At 43.8% G+C, this 18,871-nt stretch overlaps 1 protein-coding gene across 12 annotated transcripts in view; it reads left to right on the top strand.

Annotated features, from left to right (window-relative positions):
* kmt2e (lysine (K)-specific methyltransferase 2E) overlaps positions 1 to 15,396 on the top strand; it is a 42,236-nt gene extending 26,840 nt beyond the window's left edge. For all 12 annotated transcript variants that reach the window (XM_066705532.1, XM_066705531.1, XM_066705539.1 and 9 more), the window contains 11 exons: positions 255 to 428; positions 547 to 957; positions 1,243 to 1,533; positions 2,180 to 2,330; positions 4,817 to 5,046; positions 10,710 to 10,766; positions 11,028 to 11,522; positions 11,725 to 12,017; positions 12,339 to 12,427; positions 12,540 to 12,628; positions 13,210 to 15,396. In XM_066705532.1, coding sequence (XP_066561629.1) covers positions 255 to 428; positions 547 to 957; positions 1,243 to 1,533; positions 2,180 to 2,330; positions 4,817 to 5,046; positions 10,710 to 10,766; positions 11,028 to 11,522; positions 11,725 to 12,017; positions 12,339 to 12,427; positions 12,540 to 12,628; positions 13,210 to 14,223 — 3,294 coding nt within the window. In that variant the 3' untranslated portion in view covers positions 14,224 to 15,396. The remainder of the gene's footprint in view (positions 1 to 254; positions 429 to 546; positions 958 to 1,242; positions 1,534 to 2,179; positions 2,331 to 4,816; positions 5,047 to 10,709; positions 10,767 to 11,027; positions 11,523 to 11,724; positions 12,018 to 12,338; positions 12,428 to 12,539; positions 12,629 to 13,209) is intronic.
* Positions 15,397 to 18,871: the final 3,475 nt, after the last annotated feature.

The raw sequence follows: 18,871 nt of genomic DNA, 5'->3' as shown, positions 1-18,871 counted from the left end.
CTCTCTCTCTCTCTCTCCCCTTCTATCTTTCTCTCTGCTGCTCATACTTTCCTTCAGCTAGTCTATGTGCTGCCCATTCTGCAAAGGCTGTGTGACTGCCAGTCTCACCACTTCCTACACCGTGCTCTCTCATCTTCACCCTGGCCAGCAACACTCTCCTCAGGCCTGGAGAGTTATAGTGAGGCTGGGGTAGAGGGGGTGCAGGGCTGTTGTGCATTTCTGACCCTCTCCTTTTCTGTTTTTTTTTGGGACAGACACGGGAGGAGAGGAAGATGGAGGCAATCTTGCAGGCATTCGCGAGGCTGGAGAAGAGGGAGAAGCGGCGGGAGCAGGCACTGGAGCGCATCAGCACCAAGACTGATGTTGGGGGCAAGAGTGATGTCAAGGATGAGCCCCCCGCCACCCCTGAGGCAGATGTTCTGCAGCTGGTAAAATAAAAATAATAATTGCGCACACTTGCTCATGCCTTTGTACACGCGCATACAATCATACTTGAATATTGACACACTCGCATGCTCACTCACATGATCTTTCCCTCTCTGGCAGCCCCCTCCGGAGCCCATGAAGGAGGAGTGTGGAGTATCGCGGCCAGGGGCAGTGGCTGGTGTGGTGGCAGTGACTGGAGCAGGGACAGTGGGAGGGGGCGGCACGGTGGGTGGTGCTGGAGGTGTGGCGAAGGTGAGCCGGTCCAAACAGCGAAAAAGTTTATCCCGGAGCCGCACCCATATCGGGCAGCAGCGGCGTCGGCATCGCACAGCAAGTGCCTGCTCTGACCTGCCCCCTGGCTCCCCCTGTGATGGCGGGAGCGACTCCCTCATAGAGCCCCGTGAAAATGAGCCCCCCCCAGCACCAGAACCTGAGCCCCTGCCCCGTGACACCCCTGACACCAGCCCCCCCCACTGTGGCTCCCCTGGACCCCCCTGCCGCCCTGCACACAGATACCCCAAGACAAAAAAGGTGCGTCTGTCTCTCTCTCTCTCTCTCGCTCTTTTTATATATAATCTGTCATTCTATAGCAGTTTGTTTTTCTCTCCTCTGTACTATGCTTACATTGTATTATTGTGTACATGAAATAGAATTCATATCTTAATAAATGTACTTTTTCAGGCAATGCTTCTCTCCTCTGTCAATCTGTCACACCCCATTTTTAGACTGTAACTCTTAAATTCACACTCCATTTCTCAATCTTTTGCTAGAACTCCCTCATTCTCTAACTTTTACTGTAACCTCTTCTCTCTGTAGCACTTAGTGAGTGAATGGCTGAGCGAGAAGCAGGACCGCCCACCTCGGCCTCCCCCGGAGGTGGTCCCAGAGCGACCGCTGCGGATCAGTACCGATCCCGAGGTTCTAGCCACGCAGTTGAACTCCCTGCCGGGCCTGTCCTGTAGCCCACATGTATACAGCACACCCAAGCACTATGTCCGCTTTAGCTCACCCTTTCTTTCCTCACGCAACTGTGCCTCCCCGGGGTGGCCAAACCGGCGCCGTAGAGAGGCCCCTGACACCCCCCCCAGCACTGGTTCCTGCAAGAAGGTAATCTCCTCCTTCCTGTATCTGTTTTGTGCTCTCTCATCTTGTTTTTGTATGCTGGAAGTTTGTGTAAATGATGGCATGATGACACATTTCTTATTGTCATCTTACATTGTCATCCTCCTCCTGCCTTCACTCACGAAAGCCTGGTCTGCTAACATGGCTTTAACGTTGTTTCAGGAGATCAGGTGTCAGTGGTGTACTGTGCTTTGGAAATTGGTAGATGGGTAGATTTGAGAATGCCTGTCCAGCTTGGAGGAACCTATTCAAGCCCCTGCTCCCCCATTTTTGGCACAGTTGCCACATTTTTTTTTAAATACACCCTGTAGGAGAAGCCAATATAAGTGTGTATAACAGCAGTGTGCCCTCTCTCTGTACAGATCACTCTTGAAGTCCAGAATTCTCATGGATTACAACTATTACAGCCTTATGTAAGGCCTGAACTAATTTCTGCTTACTAGGGGAGCAGGGAAGGCCCTCTGTGGAATTATCCACACCAACCAATTGGTTTGCACTCAAGTGTTCAGTTATACTACCCCCATCTCTTTCCCTCTGTACAGTCTCTCTAGCCCCTTGTTTCAATCAGTCTACTGTCCCCTCTGTTTTATTTAATTGCAGTGTCTTCTCTAACCCCTCCCTGTTTTTGCAGCGCTGGCTTAGGCAAGCTCTGGAGGAAGAGGGATCTCCCAACCTGGCCAGCTGCCGTCCCTGCTTTCTGTCCAGTGAGGGGCTCCTCAGTCCCCTTCTCAATGGAGACACACTCGGCCCCCTCCCACTCAACGGCAGCTGCACTTTACCAGGTGGGTGCAGACAGCAGAGGGAGACTGGGGGGAGAAGGCCCTTTCCTCTCCAGTATTAATGTAATGTAGTTGTATTTTTAAAATTTAATGAAAAAGTCAAACAATGTACTTGTACAATGTACAATGCACACTGCTTTAAAATTCGAATTAAAAAAAAAAAAAAATCTTACCCTAATGAAAACGTTGTTTTTTAGTACATTATTTTGGGCTTGTATTCCTTACTGCTATTTGTTTGTGAAACAAGACTAACGGATTTGAATTTCAGTATTCCGTGAGGCAGACAGTCAGGGAGCTGTTTCATGGTCCAATCATAATCATGCATGCTTTGACTCGTTCATTGTGTTCCTGTAGCGCAGCTTATAGCAATTCTGCGTAGATCTGCAATGCTCCAATGGGATCTGTGGGATTCGGCAGATCTGCGCAAAACCGTTGAAATCTGCGCAACGGATCCTACCCGATTGTACACAAACGTGTGTTTCACTAAATGTTGAATGCACTTGATGTGGTTTACTGTATTGGGCTTAACGTCAAGTTGATACCGATTTGTGTGAAGTTAAATGTCTGTTCATTTGTATATAGGACTGGTAGGTGCGTGTCTTGTAATTAGTAAAGTTAGGATCTAATTGGTTAACTTATAAGTACAGTAAGCACTTACAGCATGAAGTGCAACTTCACACTTGGCTACAGTAGGGCTTAACAATATGCTTATACGTTTAATATCACTTTTTTATTTTGTGTATCAGCGGGGGAAGTGTTTGAAATGTTAATGTAATAGCCATTTTAGATGTTATATTCCAGTACATATATTCGCTGACGATATTAACAATTTAAATGGAATGATTGTATTTGCATTTTGACCTAAGTAACGCATGCATAGATGGAAAATGAAAATGCAATTGTGGGATTACATTTGCATTTGAATAAAGTCCACTATAAGCTTCCATACCGTTCTTGTAACTATTCTTATTACACATTTTTCAAGACACTTCAAACTTAAAAATGTGAATTACATGACGTTTATAATAGCTGTTTGACTTTTCAATTAATGTGTTTTGCATCCATCTACTAATTAATGTAAACATCTGGTATCAGACATAATGCATAATGGTAATAATGAAGTTAAAATGGAAAATACATTGATAAAACTAGACTAAAGTGACAGAAGTTGTCAACTAATAACTAAAACATTGTCTGAGAGCTGTCTTTTCACTCATTTTCTTTATATTGTGATCTGAGCTTGGTTGTCATTTGGAAACAGTTCTTGTTTGCTGATACAACATCTTCAGCGAATGTTTACTGTTTTTTATTTTAATTGCTATTGTGAATTTTGAAAAGTGATTTAATTCACTTTTCAGTAAAACTCCCCCTCTATGCCATAGTCTACAGTAATCTTCAGTCATGATGAAAATAAACAATCAAAACCATGGCTACTCAAATGCAGTACAGCTTTCAAAAACACTTTGTTGGTTATGAGGGTTTTAGTAAAACACGTTTATTGGTTTATCAGCCCTGTGTTTCTCAGTGGGTGTGTGTTTGTTTCACCGGTCCTCAGTGTGCATGCGCGGCGCCGCTGTGCATGAGAATCACTGGAATCACTGGATTCTGGAGTCGGAAGCTTCCAGCAAAAACTAAAGCACCATAACTATGTTAAAAAATGGTAAATTAAAATGACTGTAAAACCAAATAAACAGGTATTTGTTTGTCAGAAGTCTGAGAGGTTATTGTAATTTGAAAAAAATATTTAGCCAATAGTGAGACAATATATCAGTGGCCAGTTATCGGTGCTCTGATATATCTGTCGGGCCCTACTTTGTTCTAATGTATAGAACATGCATTTTTCCATTTAATCTAACTTCGTTTTACAATGTTGGATTTATGATTAAGTTTATTATGTAAAATGTCAAATATGCACTAAAGGCAGGATTTTTACAATTTATCTGAGATTTGAGGGATCCATGCTAGAAAATGTATTTTTGTATGCTAACAAATAATATATCGGTAATTGGGAAATTTTGCTTCCCAATTATCGGTATCTCACCCATAAAAACTATCGGTTGCTCTCAAGATTTAAAGGTTTAGTTTTAGTTTTTGAAGATAATATTTCAGATTAATTTTTTTAATTGCTAAATGTAATTCTATTTTATTGCTTTCTGTCAACTGAACATGATTTAACATGATTTCAGTCTCTAGCCTGCTCATATAAAAACAAAAATCTTTCCATATGCAAAAGTTTATGATCTGTAACCTAAAAACCTTTTGTAGATATTGTACTCATCCTTTTATTTCTGAATGAAACCTGATTACTGATTTATCAAATATTTAATAACACGATTTTCACCAGATTTTTTAATCATTAACCCAAATTTTGGAACAAAATCGAACCCCAAAATCAGAACCCCTAGTTATATTTACTGTTATCAATTTATTTAACTAAATATTTAGTCTTTTAAGAGCTCATCTTACTTGCTGCCATCTCTCTGTCTCAGAGTTGCCCACTCCTCTGAAGAAGCGGCGCCTGTGTCCTCTGGATTCCTGTCTGTCTGAATGCTCAACGCCCTGCGGCTCTCCTTGTGCCACGCCCACCCGTGCTGAGCAACCAGAGTCCAGCCCTGTGCTCCTGTCTACCCCCCCTCGCACCCGCCCTGAGGACAGCAACATCTCGCCTCCCTCCACTCCCACGCACATTCCTCTCACACCCGGTGCCTCACACATAGAGGTGAGGTCACAGCACGTTGCACACAGACTAAAAGAGCAGAACATACCCACACTGGTTAATAGACGAGCATACACAGGTTATCCTATTAGGGTATTAGGCCCTAATCTATGGATTAAAATTGTGAAGGAGCATGCAACTGGCATGCTGACTGCAGGAATGTCTGCCAGAACTGCAGTCTGGTCAAGACCCTGGTGAGGACAAGCATGTATGCAGATGGGTTTCCCAGTTTTTGCAGAAGTTCTTTGCTTGTGCAAACAGTTTCATCAGCTATCTGAGTGGCGCATCACAGCTGGATGTGGAAGTCCTGGGCTGGAGCAGTTATACATGGTCTGTGATTGAGGCTGGTTGGAAATACTTCCAAATTCTCCCAAGTTTTGGAGGTGGCTTGGTAGAGAAATTTAAATTCTCTGAAACAGATCTGGTGGATATTCCTACAGTTAGCATGCCAATTGCACACTCCCTCAAAACTGAGACACTTTTTTTTCCCCCTGCACAAGGTGCACCTGTGTAATGATCATGCGGTTTAATCAACTTCTTCATATGCTACACCTGTCAGGTGGATGGATTATCTTGGCAAAGGAGAAATGGTCACTAATAGGGATGTAACCTGGTTTGTGCACAAAATTTAAGCTATAAGTTTTTTGTGAGAATGGAAGGTTTCTGGGATTTTTCATTTCAGCTAGTAAAACATGGCACCACCACTTTACATGGTGTGTTTATAGTTAATCCGTAAAATCGAAAATATTAATAAGTATTTAAAATATATTTGCATTGTAAGGCTTAAATCCACAGGACCTGTACATTCAAACTCATATGACAAAATGCTTTGCAAGTCAGTTTTTAATGAATGCAACTTGTATCCCCATAAGTGCACATAACCTATGAAATGGATTTGCAATTATTACAACTGTGAAATTACTGTCAAAAAGACGTGATGGGATCACAGGCATTGATATGTATTTATAGCCTACCAGATGTATACACGAGACCATGGCATGCACTAGACCCCCCCCCCCCCCCCCCCCCCCCTCCCAGCTCTGGTCAACAATACTTAATTTGGGGTGTCAAAATGCTCATTTGAATGACTAACCTGAGGAGGAGGGGAAAGGCAGATTGTACTGAATTGTAATTGGATTTCATTAGCTACAGTTTAACGTATTTATTTTTGTTTTGAATTGCACCATTACTAAACTTTGCTGTTTAATTCTCAAAGTGTCAAGCCAGTAAGTTTGACATTTTTCTGTGTTAAAATTTTTGGTTTTAAATGTGGAGCCTTGTGCCTTATTACTGAAGGGACAACTGGAGCACTAATGTCAGGATAGCAAAATATGTAATTTTATGCCAGAAAGACTGAAACCAAAAATGACTTGAATTACAAAATAAATGCATATTCAATATACAGAGTGGAAACATTTCCATTGCTCCTGGAAAACTGAGACCTTTTATATAATGGGGATGCCCCTTCCACTAGCTCATACAATTTTCAACCAAGGATACAAGATCTTCATCGTTCAAAACCATCATGCACAGTAATAACAGTAATATGTACATGTCAGTCTATTCCAAACTCATTATTGGCAAGGAGTAAAGGGAACATTTCACATTTACATTTACATTATTGCCAGGGTTGGAGTAATGGAATATAAGTTTCAGCGTTGCGTAGTCAGATTACAGAATGTTGATACTCGTATTTCCGTTCCGTTACTCCTGTCAGATGAGTATTCTGATTACCGATACTTTTTAAAAAGAGTAAGAGATTACTGATCACTTATACGTACAAGTGTAAGGGAATCCAAAGGGGCCCACTTGTAGTATTTTTGCAACATTTGTTTTTATTTACTTGTCTTTAGCCAACGAGTGGCTTATTCAGCGTCATTCTACAACGAGCAGGCAGGATGGAAGCTGCTAGTCAGCGATATCCCAACTAGTAACACACAGTTCTACAAATGTGGCTGTTGTGGTAACATTGTGTGTTAGCAGGGATTTAACTAGTACAGGCAATTGTTAACTTCCAAAGAAAGAAAATGGAAGAAATATTAAAGTGCAATACAAGATGTACTGTCTGCTTCCAAGGACTAAACTTAAAATCTAAAAATAACCATCTGGAGGTAAGATTATCTTTTATTTGTGTACAGCCGTAATACAATGATGCTTGAATTGCAAATATAAAATTTATTTTAATTATAATATGATTTAATTACATATTTTTATGAAAGCATAATAAGCAAAACGGCAGCACAGAAATGGTATAATCATAATACCAAAATAAAGTGTTTATAGCCTTATACAAAACAAATTGCAACAAACTGAATAAACTAGTCCTAAACAGTGCTCTGCCATTCCGTGCTCTTTAACAGTGTGTGTGTTCAGGGTATCCTCACATGTCAAATAGTTAAACTTTCACAAACCGATAGATATCACTTAAAATAAGGTAAGACATCAATGTGTTAATTGAATACACAAGATTCCTCATTTGTTGATACTTAAAAATACCGCCCCAATTGCATTGATTTCAAATTTTCGGTGCTGCTGAATTGAAACATGTGATAATAACATGGATAACAATACATGATGTTTAAATCTCCTTTATTATAGCAAGTTGCTTGATCTGTGAATCTTCACAGATAGAACAAAATAAACTGTAGTCTTTATAAGCATTAAACGTACTTAAACTTAAATAGGTACCTTGTCTGTAAATTGTAAGAAAATAGGTTTCAATATCAGTGATTAGCAGAAAACTGAAACCAACTCCTGCATTAAAATGACTGAACGTGATACACTTTTGACATTAACACGTTATTATTGTGTCTGATTTATGTTGGTTTGTAAAATAAATAAAATTTAAGGGTATCAAGATCAGGACCAGCACCACGGGAAACAAAAGGGTGCAACACCCCCTCAGTTGGAATATTGCCAGTTATTAATTGTCCATCTAGAAATGTCTTACGGTAATATGCATTTTTGTTACAAAACTGACATGAGTTGCTGCAGATAAACTTCACCAGCACTATTCCCCCCCCCCTGACCGCACTTCACCAGAACCTTGGAGACCCCCGATACCTCAGACACAATTCAAACACTAATGAACAGCTTCTAACTTGTCTCTGAGTGTACACCTACATTTTCTTGTTAAACTTGAATTTACAATTCATTATTGTTATCGGTACGTTTTGAAGGTGTGTGTGTTTAGGGTAGGTAAGGAAAATTTGAACTGTTGGGTAATAGGTAATGCCTGTAATTTCCTGTTACTTCCATTGTTGTAGTATTGGAAAAACTCTTTGCATTAGTTTTAGCTCCAAGCGCTATGTTTCTTTTTATTTCCCTTTTTGCTTTCATGATTCATTAAATATCTTTGCAGTTAATCATATTCTTTGTATTTTGTTTTGTTTCTATCCCTTTTGTATGCTCTATACATTCTTTCTCAAGTTTTTTTTTTTTTTTTGTGCATACTTCTATTAAACCATTTTGACATTTTGATACTCGCAGCTTTCTAATGATGTGAAGCATTCTCTGATGGGGAGGTGGGGGGGATACTTGGTCTGTGTATGAATACAAAATATCAGAAAATATTGATAATTATGACATTCCTGAACCAGACAATATGGTCAAACGACCATCCACGTTTTGGTAGAAGCAACACACACCCATAGAGATCTCAAAAAGTCACGATGGAAAACGGTTTACAGTGTACTAATACACAATGATTTTACATAATTGGATCTGAAGTTCTCGGTTTCATAGAACATCAAATAGTACTGGATTAATTGTTATGTTGTTCTGAATAAAACGGGCCTATTTGCAAAGAAATAAGATCGAAACGGAGTGATTCCCCCCTGGAGCAGACTGCTCATTTACCCCCAGGGCTCTGAATGAGGGCAGGCGACATGGAAACTGTAAATCGGATGTGTTCGAGAATTAAACGCTCTGGTAGCCAAGAGAATAAGCTTTCAAACGATGTGTGCATTGTAGGAATTACAGTATAACTTCTATGCACAGGAGCTGCTTAACAGGGTATAGTAACAAAATATATAATTGAAATGTACATTTATTTTTCAGGTTTTGGTAACCTAAACCTCTGGCAGTTTACCGCTTACCATTGCAGGTTATTCACTGTACTTGAACGGCTTAAATTTCAATAAAAACTGGAAAAATGGGGGTGTTCTAAAACTTTTGACTGGTAGTGTGTGTGTTATTGAATGTTCTATTTTAGAATGTTCAGCAAAAACTTAATGAAAATAGTATAAAAAATGTACATTTTCTGCAAATTTAACCAGGTTTAGTTTTGTATATCGGTAGCTCATAGGCTATTTTGGTATCATTTGGTAGCTAATGCCTGTGACCCTTGTGACACATTTTTGACTAATTTCAGCCTTTATAAGTAATAGTAGTCTGAAATCCACAGGATCTATACATTTGTGTAGATATAAGTTGCTTTGTAAATGAGGTTAATGAATTCATTTTGATTATAGTTTTTTTTTTTTTTTTTTTTTTTTCCCCATTCCCCCTACTCTGCATTAACTAAATTTTATCTTTTGTAGTTGTATTAATTTTTTTCGTTGTAGGCATACGTAACTTTGAAAGTAACAGGGTTCCCATGGTCATGGAAAAACCTGGAAAGTCAGGTGAAAAAAAAAAAAATCATATTTACAAAAACTAAAATCAGAACAAAAAAACCTCAGGATCCCTGTTAATATATTGATGTCCTGTCACCCAGAATGCTTCATTTCCCGGCTGACAATCGGCATCATTTAAATCGTCAAGCAATCCTTTGTTGTAGTTTTGTGTGGACTTTAACCAGTTATTTTGGTTCCTCTGAAACTTTTGAAGTAGTTTGTTAGGGTGGAGAGATTTAGTATTGGCATCAGTTCAGTAACATGCACCTTACATAGAACTATTTGCGTAGACCTTTAGTAATGGTAACAGTTAATTTGCCTACAAATATGATTATGCACACTTATTATGCACATTAATGTTATTTTTGAGCATTGACTGAATATATCAAATGGGAAAATATCTTGCGATATAGAAAATGTTTAGTTTTAACTTTTTAACCTAGTTTTTTCCTGGAAAATAATGGAAATTATCCTGGAAAATTGTGCAAAAGTCATGGAAAATGGAACCCTGAATTTAGTGGGAACCCTGATGTACACCTAAATGGTCAAACTGACCCTGCCCTTCTACTGTGTAAAAGCCATTCAAAATGAGATTTTTTACAACTGGTTTAATGTTTGTGATTATGAATGAATGATGCTAGGGAGTTGGATAATGAATGAAGCATCTAGACAGATTAATATAAATTAGCTACCAGAAGTGAGCTGTGTGCCCTTAAACTTCAGGTTTGATGTTGTTCAGTAACCTCTACACAGAGCACTTATCAACGCAACTAAATGCAACGCAATGGGGTGGGCATGACGGAGGGGGCAAATTGTAGGATGGAGTAGGGATTCAAAACTAAGGGTGCACAATATTCCAACTGAAGGGGCATTGCCCCCTTTTGACACCCTGTGGCACCATGCCCGAGTGGTTACATTAAACTCTCACAAGCATGCATGCACGCACGCTATGCTCACAGGAACACAAAGCAGCATACATTTAAACATATTGGGGAGGGTTACAGTGTTGATGCAGAATGGAGTGTTACATCTGTTTGTCTCTGTTCTCAGAATGTGTCGTCCCCTGATAGTTCCCCGGAGGCCAGCCGGAGACCCAGCACACAGGAGGTGAGGGAGGGGCAGAGAGAGTGAGTTTTTTTTTGGGGGTGGGGGCTGAGACTATGGACTAGGAGAGAAGGATGTAGAACGATGCAGTGGGGAGGGATGGTCAGGGAAATGGGACACTAAAATGCCATGTTTGAGTGTCTGTGTACAGTAACCCTGTGAAACTTTACAGCATTCCAATGGGACTGTGTTTGTACTGTAACTCAGTCTGACACTGGGTGCATGTAGTAACTTGTCCTAATCTCCTCTCATCTCTTTCACCAGTTTGTGGAGCGTCCTCCTTCCTTGCTTGCTCCTCCTTCCCTGCGTGTGGCCAGCCTGTCAGAGACACCCTCCCAGGAAATTAAGATGGTCGGCACTCTGAGCCCACAGCCCTCTCGTACCGAACCCTCAGACTGTGAGCTAGAGATGGGGGAGAACGGGGGAGGCCCTGAGACTGGCACAGAGCCACCCATCACAGACTGCACAGCTGAACGTGGCCCCCCCACTCCCTCCTACCCTCCCTGGATGAAGAGCCCCGAGCGTGGAACCCTGTCCTTCTCCCCCATTAACTCAAACCTGCGGGACCTCACGCCCTCTCACACGCTTGAGCTGGGAGGTGCTTTCCGTCCTGCCGACCCAGTTGCAGGTGGCTACAGTGAAGGCTTGTACTACTGTAACGAGGAAGGAGGGGGGCTTGGATTCACACGTACACTTGGGGGTGATGTCATGGCTGAAGGGGGTGGTAGTATCCCCCAGAACCCCCCCCAGAAGAAGAAGGTGAGTCTGGAGTGATATTTATTTTGTGGTAGCAGCAGTAGTACTTTATTTTATTGATTTAATTCTTATGGACATCTTTGTCCATTTTTTATAGATATTTATAGATCTATAAATGCTCATGCAGTCTCAAATCTGTCTACAATAAATGTCACTGCAGAGCCCAGCAACTGAAGCCCCCCCTCTCTCCTTCTCCTCTTCTCAGGTTTCTCTCTTGGAATACAGGAAGAGGCAACGAGAGGCACGGCGCAGTGGCTCTAAACCAGACAGCATGTCCCCAGTGTCCACGGCACCCCCTCTGGCCGGGCTTTGCAGCACTATTGCCTTGGAACCCTGTCCTGTTGCTGTGGAGACCACCCTCGAGTCCCCTGCCCTGCTGGTCACGCCCAGTCCTGCCCCCACACTCTCAGCCCTCCCTGCCTCTGAGCCCCCACCCCCTGCAGACAGCACAGAAACTCCCCCCCAGGGAGACCGGGAGCCGGGGGGAGAGGGACAGTGGTATGTAGCCAGGTCTGACACGTACAGTCACTCGCACACCCCAAAAGATGCAGCGCTCTCTCTATCAGCCGAAGTGTAGTTCAGCCAAGTCTGGTCTAGTACCTGTCAGTTGTTGAGTGTGTGCCATGGCAGTATTCAATGAGCAACATGTTACTGTGACTGTTTTCGGCCGAGATTTTTAATATATAGATACTTTAATATATACATACTGACTAAAAGCTTCTCAAAACACAAGTTATCTAAACCATGATTAAAGTTTTATTCACTATTACACAACTATAGTGAACACTGTCCATCACTAATCTCTCTCTGTCTCTCTAGGACATCGTCAACATCAGTGGAGCAGGCAAGGGAGCGTGGGTACCATCGTGCTCTACTGCTCAGCGACCACCGCAAGGACAGAGATGCAGGTAAGTCAGAGGTCATTATGGACAGGCTAGGCGAGAGACTTTGATTGTGTTGGCTGAATGTGTGTTTAAGTGTTATGTGTATTAAACATTATGTATTATGTGTCTGTTGTAGATGGAGAAACCGACAGTGAGCCAGCACCAGGGAAGGAGTGTGCATCTCCCAGTTCTCACCGAACCTGCCGCAGCCCCCCCGCACACAAGGTAACCATCACTCCACACGTAGTAAACACACACAAGGTGAACCCTTTCCATAACACAGCCTGACACTCCTTGACACTCACACAGTTGACATACAGATGCTCACTAACATGCTGAAACACTGACTGATGCTCCCAGGCACTCTGAGCTTAACACTAGCAACGCCATGGTGTTTTTTGCAATTCAAATGTAAGTATCTTTGCATATGTGAATTTCTTCCACATGTCTGTTAGTTTATGTAGCCAACAATCTGAGCTTTGTAATAAACTCACTCCAGGTTTTTTTTTTTTAACCAGTTAAAAAAAATATATGTAATTGAAAGCGTTTTGATTGTTTAATACTCACAACAAACCATTGGTTAAGACAGTTATTTGCTATGTAGTATTGTTCAGTAAAAACCTTTTTAAGGCTGAAGTGTTGGTGGAAGTTTGGGCTGGAAATTGGCCCTCTAGTCCTCTAGCAACATGACCGCATGGGCCAGTTTTCTGCCTCGTAGTCCTCTAAGGGTTAAAAGGTCTTTAAATATGAATGATTTTCTATTGGAGGTCTTAACTTTACTTACGGTTTGTCTTCTCTGTCCACAGCCCTGCTCGCCTGGTCCCACGGCCCTGCAGAGCACATGCCGGCCAGTGAAGGAGTGCATGACGGAGGACAGTGAGGCCCCATCCAGGGTGTCCTGCCTGTCCCCTTGCAAGCACCCTGGACCCAAGCCTACACCACCCCCCTGCAAGCTACACTGTGGCCCCCTCCCAGCCCCTCAGGCGCTATACCCTGGCCCCTCACTATTGCACTCTCCCAAGGCCCAGTCCCAGAGCTCACCCTACCGTGGCCAAAGGGTTTTTCTCCCTGGCCAGCCACAGCCCCAACCCCAGGCCCCGACCCAGCCTGGTTCTGCAAGTTTTGCCCCTTATAGTCCCCAGAATGCACCCCCACCACCACCACCTCCCCCTCCTCCTGCCCCCCCTGCATCCTCAGCCTACTTTCCCACCCAAGCCCCCTCTCCTGCTTGTCCTTTCCAGGGCTACAAGCCCACCGCGGTGTCAGGCTTTCCCCCTGGCTCACAGCCTATGCTGCAGACGCACCACCCCCTGCACTACCAGGCCAGCACTGCCCCCCCACCACCACCCCCACCCCCACCCCTCCCCCAGACTGGCCCCCCTTTGATACACCTACCACCCCCCCTGCCCCAGCACCAGTTGTTGTTGAACTCAGCCCCCCCACCACACCCACCCCAGGTCCAGCCCCCCTCACAGCAGCAGCAGCAGCCACCCCTACAGCCCAGTGCTGGCCCCCTCTTGTCCCTGCAGCAGCCTCCCCCACCTCCGCCTCCGCCGCCGCCACCCCCCCCTGTGCCCTCCACCAACCCCCCCCTAAAGAGTGCGCATCAGTTCCAGACTCTGGGGGGGTACCAGCCCACTCTGCTACACCCCCACCAGCAGGCCGTTCTTCCACCACCTCCCCCGCCCCCCCCTCAGCAGCCTCAGCAGCAGACTCAGACCCAGCCTGCCCCCCCCCAGCTCTCCGCACCCCCACGGGGGGCCCCCACATCTGCAGCCCCCTTTCATGCGACAGGGTACCTGGGCTCAGGATGGCACTAACCCCTCTCACCCCCCCCAACACAAACTCTCACGGAGAAAGGGGGAAATGGTCGGGGGGGTTGTGTAACCATAGGCTGTAAATATTTTTTTTGTACATGTTCGCGGTGAGTGAAAGAGCAGCACAGAAGCATGGTACTCTATGGAGGACAGACATGAACTAAAGTAAAACTGTAAAGACACTTTGTATAAAAAATAAAACAAAAATAAAGAAATCTGACAGACGAGCTCCAGCGCTCACCCCTCTCCTCTCACCCCCCTCATACACAGAGGGGCTGTCCTGTTTTATTTTTGTATTGCATTTTATTACACCCACAGCCTACTGTGGAGAACTGTTCTATATCAATGGACATTCCAGCCTCCTCCACTCCCACCCCCTGTCCATTGTTACCTTTGCCCTCTTGGTCACGGAAGGCATTTGTTTGCTTTTTCCAAGTTATTTGTTGTATTTTAGTGGCTCATTTTATTGAAGAATTGTGTACAAGAAAACATTTTTTATTTGTATTCCTTTTTTTGTGTGTATAATTGTAAATCTGCAACACCTAAGCAGAGCTTCAGAAAGAGTGCTTTGCTGGGTGCTGAGGTTCCTGCCCCAGGAGTCGACGCTCTTATGACAAAGAATAAAAAAAAGATGGAGAGTGTGTGAGTGAATGTGAGCTAGAGCACGAGAGAGTGTGAGAGTGAGTGCGCTACACTGGGCTGTCATGGTATTCTCTAAGAGGGAAGGATACAGCTGTAGGTGGTGTGCTATTAGCAAGTTTATTTTTTGATTTTAATGGTTATTTGTAGAAAATGTAATTTAATGTATAGATCGTTCCACCAGCTTTCTGCAAGACTTGTGTACATAAGTGCTTATTCTTTTCTGGGCCTGTAAAATTTGCTCCCATCCCATTTTGGAATATTATTGTAAATAGCAGGCAAGCTCTCAGTTTGAGCTAGATGTTTCTGTGACAGTAGCACATGGTCTGTTTTTCTCTTCTATGTATTATATTATTATTGTCTTATTTTTTAATATATATTTTTTATCAAGCATTTGATATATATATATATATTTTATTTTTTTTTTAGTTCTTGATCTTTTTTTTGTTTGGAGAGAGACTCTTGCACAGACACAGCACTGGTTGTCTATTCTCATGATTCATGATAATAAATCACAGTAATGTCAGTTTTATACCAGCCCCTGTGTTGTTTCACTCTTTGGGGCAGTGTCCAGCTTGGGGGGTGGGGTGGGGGGGGAAGACGGGAACTGTTTTGAGCATCATGGGTTCTGGAGGAGAGATAGATAGACAGTCCAGACCTGCAGCTTTTATATCTTCACATCTGAAAATAGTGAGTAATTTTAAATTTGAGAATTATTTCAGTAACCGGTTTGATTTAGTAACTGAGCTGGAATTGAAGGAATAAAAGACAAGACACAGAATATCACTGTATTATATAAAAAATGTTGGGGAGTAATGGAAAATAAAATACAAGTATGGCAACTATTCAAATAATAAAAGACATCAAAACACTTGATGGTGGCACAGGCTTAAGATTTCCTGTACATCAACTGTTGGGAAAACGATTTTTTTTTTTATACAGCAGGTGAAGCAATAATTGAAAGCTAAGTGTTCCATTTTATGAGTAGGGTATAGCTGCAGACCTGGAGACATTGGAGTGTGGGACGATTAACTCATTCTGTATGCAGCCAATCACTCTGCAGGAAATGCTTGTCAATAACTTTTTATGCGGCCAATAACCTGCAGAAGATACTTGTCGGTAATCTTTATGCAGCCGATCACCTTCATTTCTTTGTGTGTGCTTCAAGGACAGAAAAAAATGTTAGGTTATTATAACCCTGGTTCCCTTAAAAAGAGAGGCCGCCATTGACGAATGGGAATAGCCTTCTGACCTGCCAATTGGAGAAAATGTACCAAAGCTCTGCTTGCAGGAGGAGGACCTGCCCCCTGTCATCTTTGAGAAGTGTCCTCCTGTCAGCTGATAAAATAGAGCTTTTAGTGTTTTTTTGTGCTGAAAGCTTGGAGAAGTATGAAGTATGTTGCGCTCTTTGGAGTTGGTGAGACTTCGGTCCGCTTATTCCAGGAGCTTTACTTCTCTACCGGAGGTAAGTGTACAGTAGCAGTCTCGCTCGGATCTGACCTCGGTCCCTCTATACGAGATTTGTATAATTGATACCTCTTGTACCATTTCCTTACAGAAACTCGGCGGATAAAGAGAGGGATGCGATAGCCTGTGGGAGTGGCTATTTTCGTGGAGCAGCATTGCTGCAGGCTCTGGTTGTTTAATCCACCCTACCCCACGACCCTCAGTCTACTTCAGACTCGATCCACTTCGATTCTCGACCACTTTATCGACTGACTATCGGCACACCGCAGCCAGAGCGCTGCCCTGGTCCATCCCTCGACAAAACTATCTACAAATAGACTCACCTAGTCCCTCGAACTCTGCCTGTTGGCCCTTGACCCTCCTACTTCAAAGTCAAATATTTGACTAACATCGATGCCCCCGTTTGACAGTGGCACCCGCATTGACCCAATGCTCTGTGCCCTAGTCATCGTGGGCGTTCCAGAGGGTGATTTGCATTTGGTGAGATGCCCTTGCCCCATTCTCTAAGATCGGCAGGAGGACAACATCCTAACAGACCACCTTCTAATTATGAAGCCAAAGGGGGCATTTAATCGCATCTCACGGTGCCAAGGAAAATTTCCTGATGATGAGCACACCACACCACGGGCACTGTAGGACCACTGATGTTATGCTTTAGTAAGGATATGCGGCAGAGACTCTGGCTCATGCAGGCCAAGCTCCAGGACATACAGAAGGTGGTCTTGCTTGATGCTCCCTTCACTCCTGGCCAGACAGTCGGAGAAACTGTGGACCTCTCCATTGAGTGGTCGGTAAAAGCGGAGGAGGTGGCCTCTAAATATGCCAACCTCCAGCAGGCTAGGAGGCAGCCACAGTCATGCCACTGGCTTAGTCAGTGGCAGTCAGGCAGTGGCCAAAAATAACGACAACACCTCCCCTGAGACCACAGCCGAGCAGTGACCCGCAGCCTGACCACCGCTGCCGGAGCCAGCCACAGATGAGGGGCAGAAACAGGCTCTCCAGTAGGAGACCTAAGGGCCAGGCAGACCTCCAAAGGCCCCTGGTGAAGCCACAGGAGCCTCCCTGAAGGACCAAATGGACTTGACACCCTGGCAAGCCTGCACCCAGGACTCTTGGGGGCGAATGACAATGACCCAGGGATACGCCCTCCAATTCCACTCTGGCTCCCCCTTCCCTTCAGGGGGGTGCTAACCACTACACTTGGATGCACTGAAAGGGCGATAGCCCTGGAGCAGAAGATCTCTGGGATGCGGGAGAAACAAGTGATATGACTAGTGGAAGGAGAGGAGGCTTTAGAGTGGGGTATTCGAACCAGTGAGTGTTAGCGAATGGGCAACCTCCATCATTACAGTTATAAAAAGAGATGGATCCCTCAGACTCTCTGTGGTGACCATTAATCCTGTCCTCACTACTGAACAATACCCACGACACCTCATTGATGACCTCTTTTCTGGTTTAGCGGGGGGGACTGAAATGTAGTAAGATTGATTTATGTCAGGCCTGTCTTCAAATGCATGTGCACCAAGATTCACAAGGACTGCTCACCACAGTGACTCACAAAGGTATGTACAGATACCAGAGACTCCCATCTGAGATCACCTCAGCGCTGTCACTGTTCCAAAGAGCCATGCACCAGATTTTGAGTGGGTTGTCAGGCGTACAGTGTTACCTTGATGATTTGCTCATTACTGGCAAAGATGAGCTGGAGCATCTAAGAAACCTTACGGATTGAGGGTGCGGAAGGACAAATATGAGTTTTTCCGGCCTTCCGTGGAGTGTCTGGGCCATGTGATCGAGAGCACGGGACTCCACAAGGCGCCATCTAAAGTGGAGGCTATCGTGGAGGCTCCAGCCCCAGAGGATGAGAGTCAACTGAGATCATTCTTGGGACTACTGGCATACTATGCAATGTTTGTGGCAAACCTAGCTAACATGCTAAAGCCACTGCATGAATTGTTGATCAGAAATAAACCGTGAAAGTGGACAGACAGATGTGAAGAGGCTTTCAAGAAAGTAAAATCAGCCTTAGCTCAGTCAGAGGCACCCAGTTCAACCACAACTTGCCATTACAGTTGGCCTGTGACACATTACCTTATGGGGTTGGTGCTATTATCTCACACATCATGCCATCAGGTGAAGAAAGACCAACTGCCTTTGCATCACGGACCTTGAGTAAAGCTAAGAGCAACTATGCACAGATAAAGCGTGAAGCACTTGCCATCGTGTTTGAAGTTAAGAAATTCCATCAGTTTCTATTTGAATGATTTATGCTCCTGATGGACCATAGACGCCTCACCTCCATATTTCACATGCAGCTTTAAGATATTATTTGTTAGAATAGAAAAATACATGGGAAATTCTGTTCTATCTGGTTCGGTAGAGGAAACGGACTTCCTTCCTTTTAACCGAGCTCCCTGGTAGCCACTGGTAGCCTCTAGTAGCCCCTGGTAACCTTATCTGTATGTCCAGAAGACCAACAGGGACCTGTCCTCTTATTGGCTCCTAGCCAAATTCAAAAGGACCCCCACTTCTAAATTACATTACA

This window comes from Amia ocellicauda, chromosome 5 (assembly GCF_036373705.1).
Source record: "Amia ocellicauda isolate fAmiCal2 chromosome 5, fAmiCal2.hap1, whole genome shotgun sequence".
In the NCBI taxonomy this organism is placed as follows: domain Eukaryota; kingdom Metazoa; phylum Chordata; class Actinopteri; order Amiiformes; family Amiidae; genus Amia; species Amia ocellicauda.
This window is presented reverse-complemented; position numbering and strand designations above follow the sequence as displayed.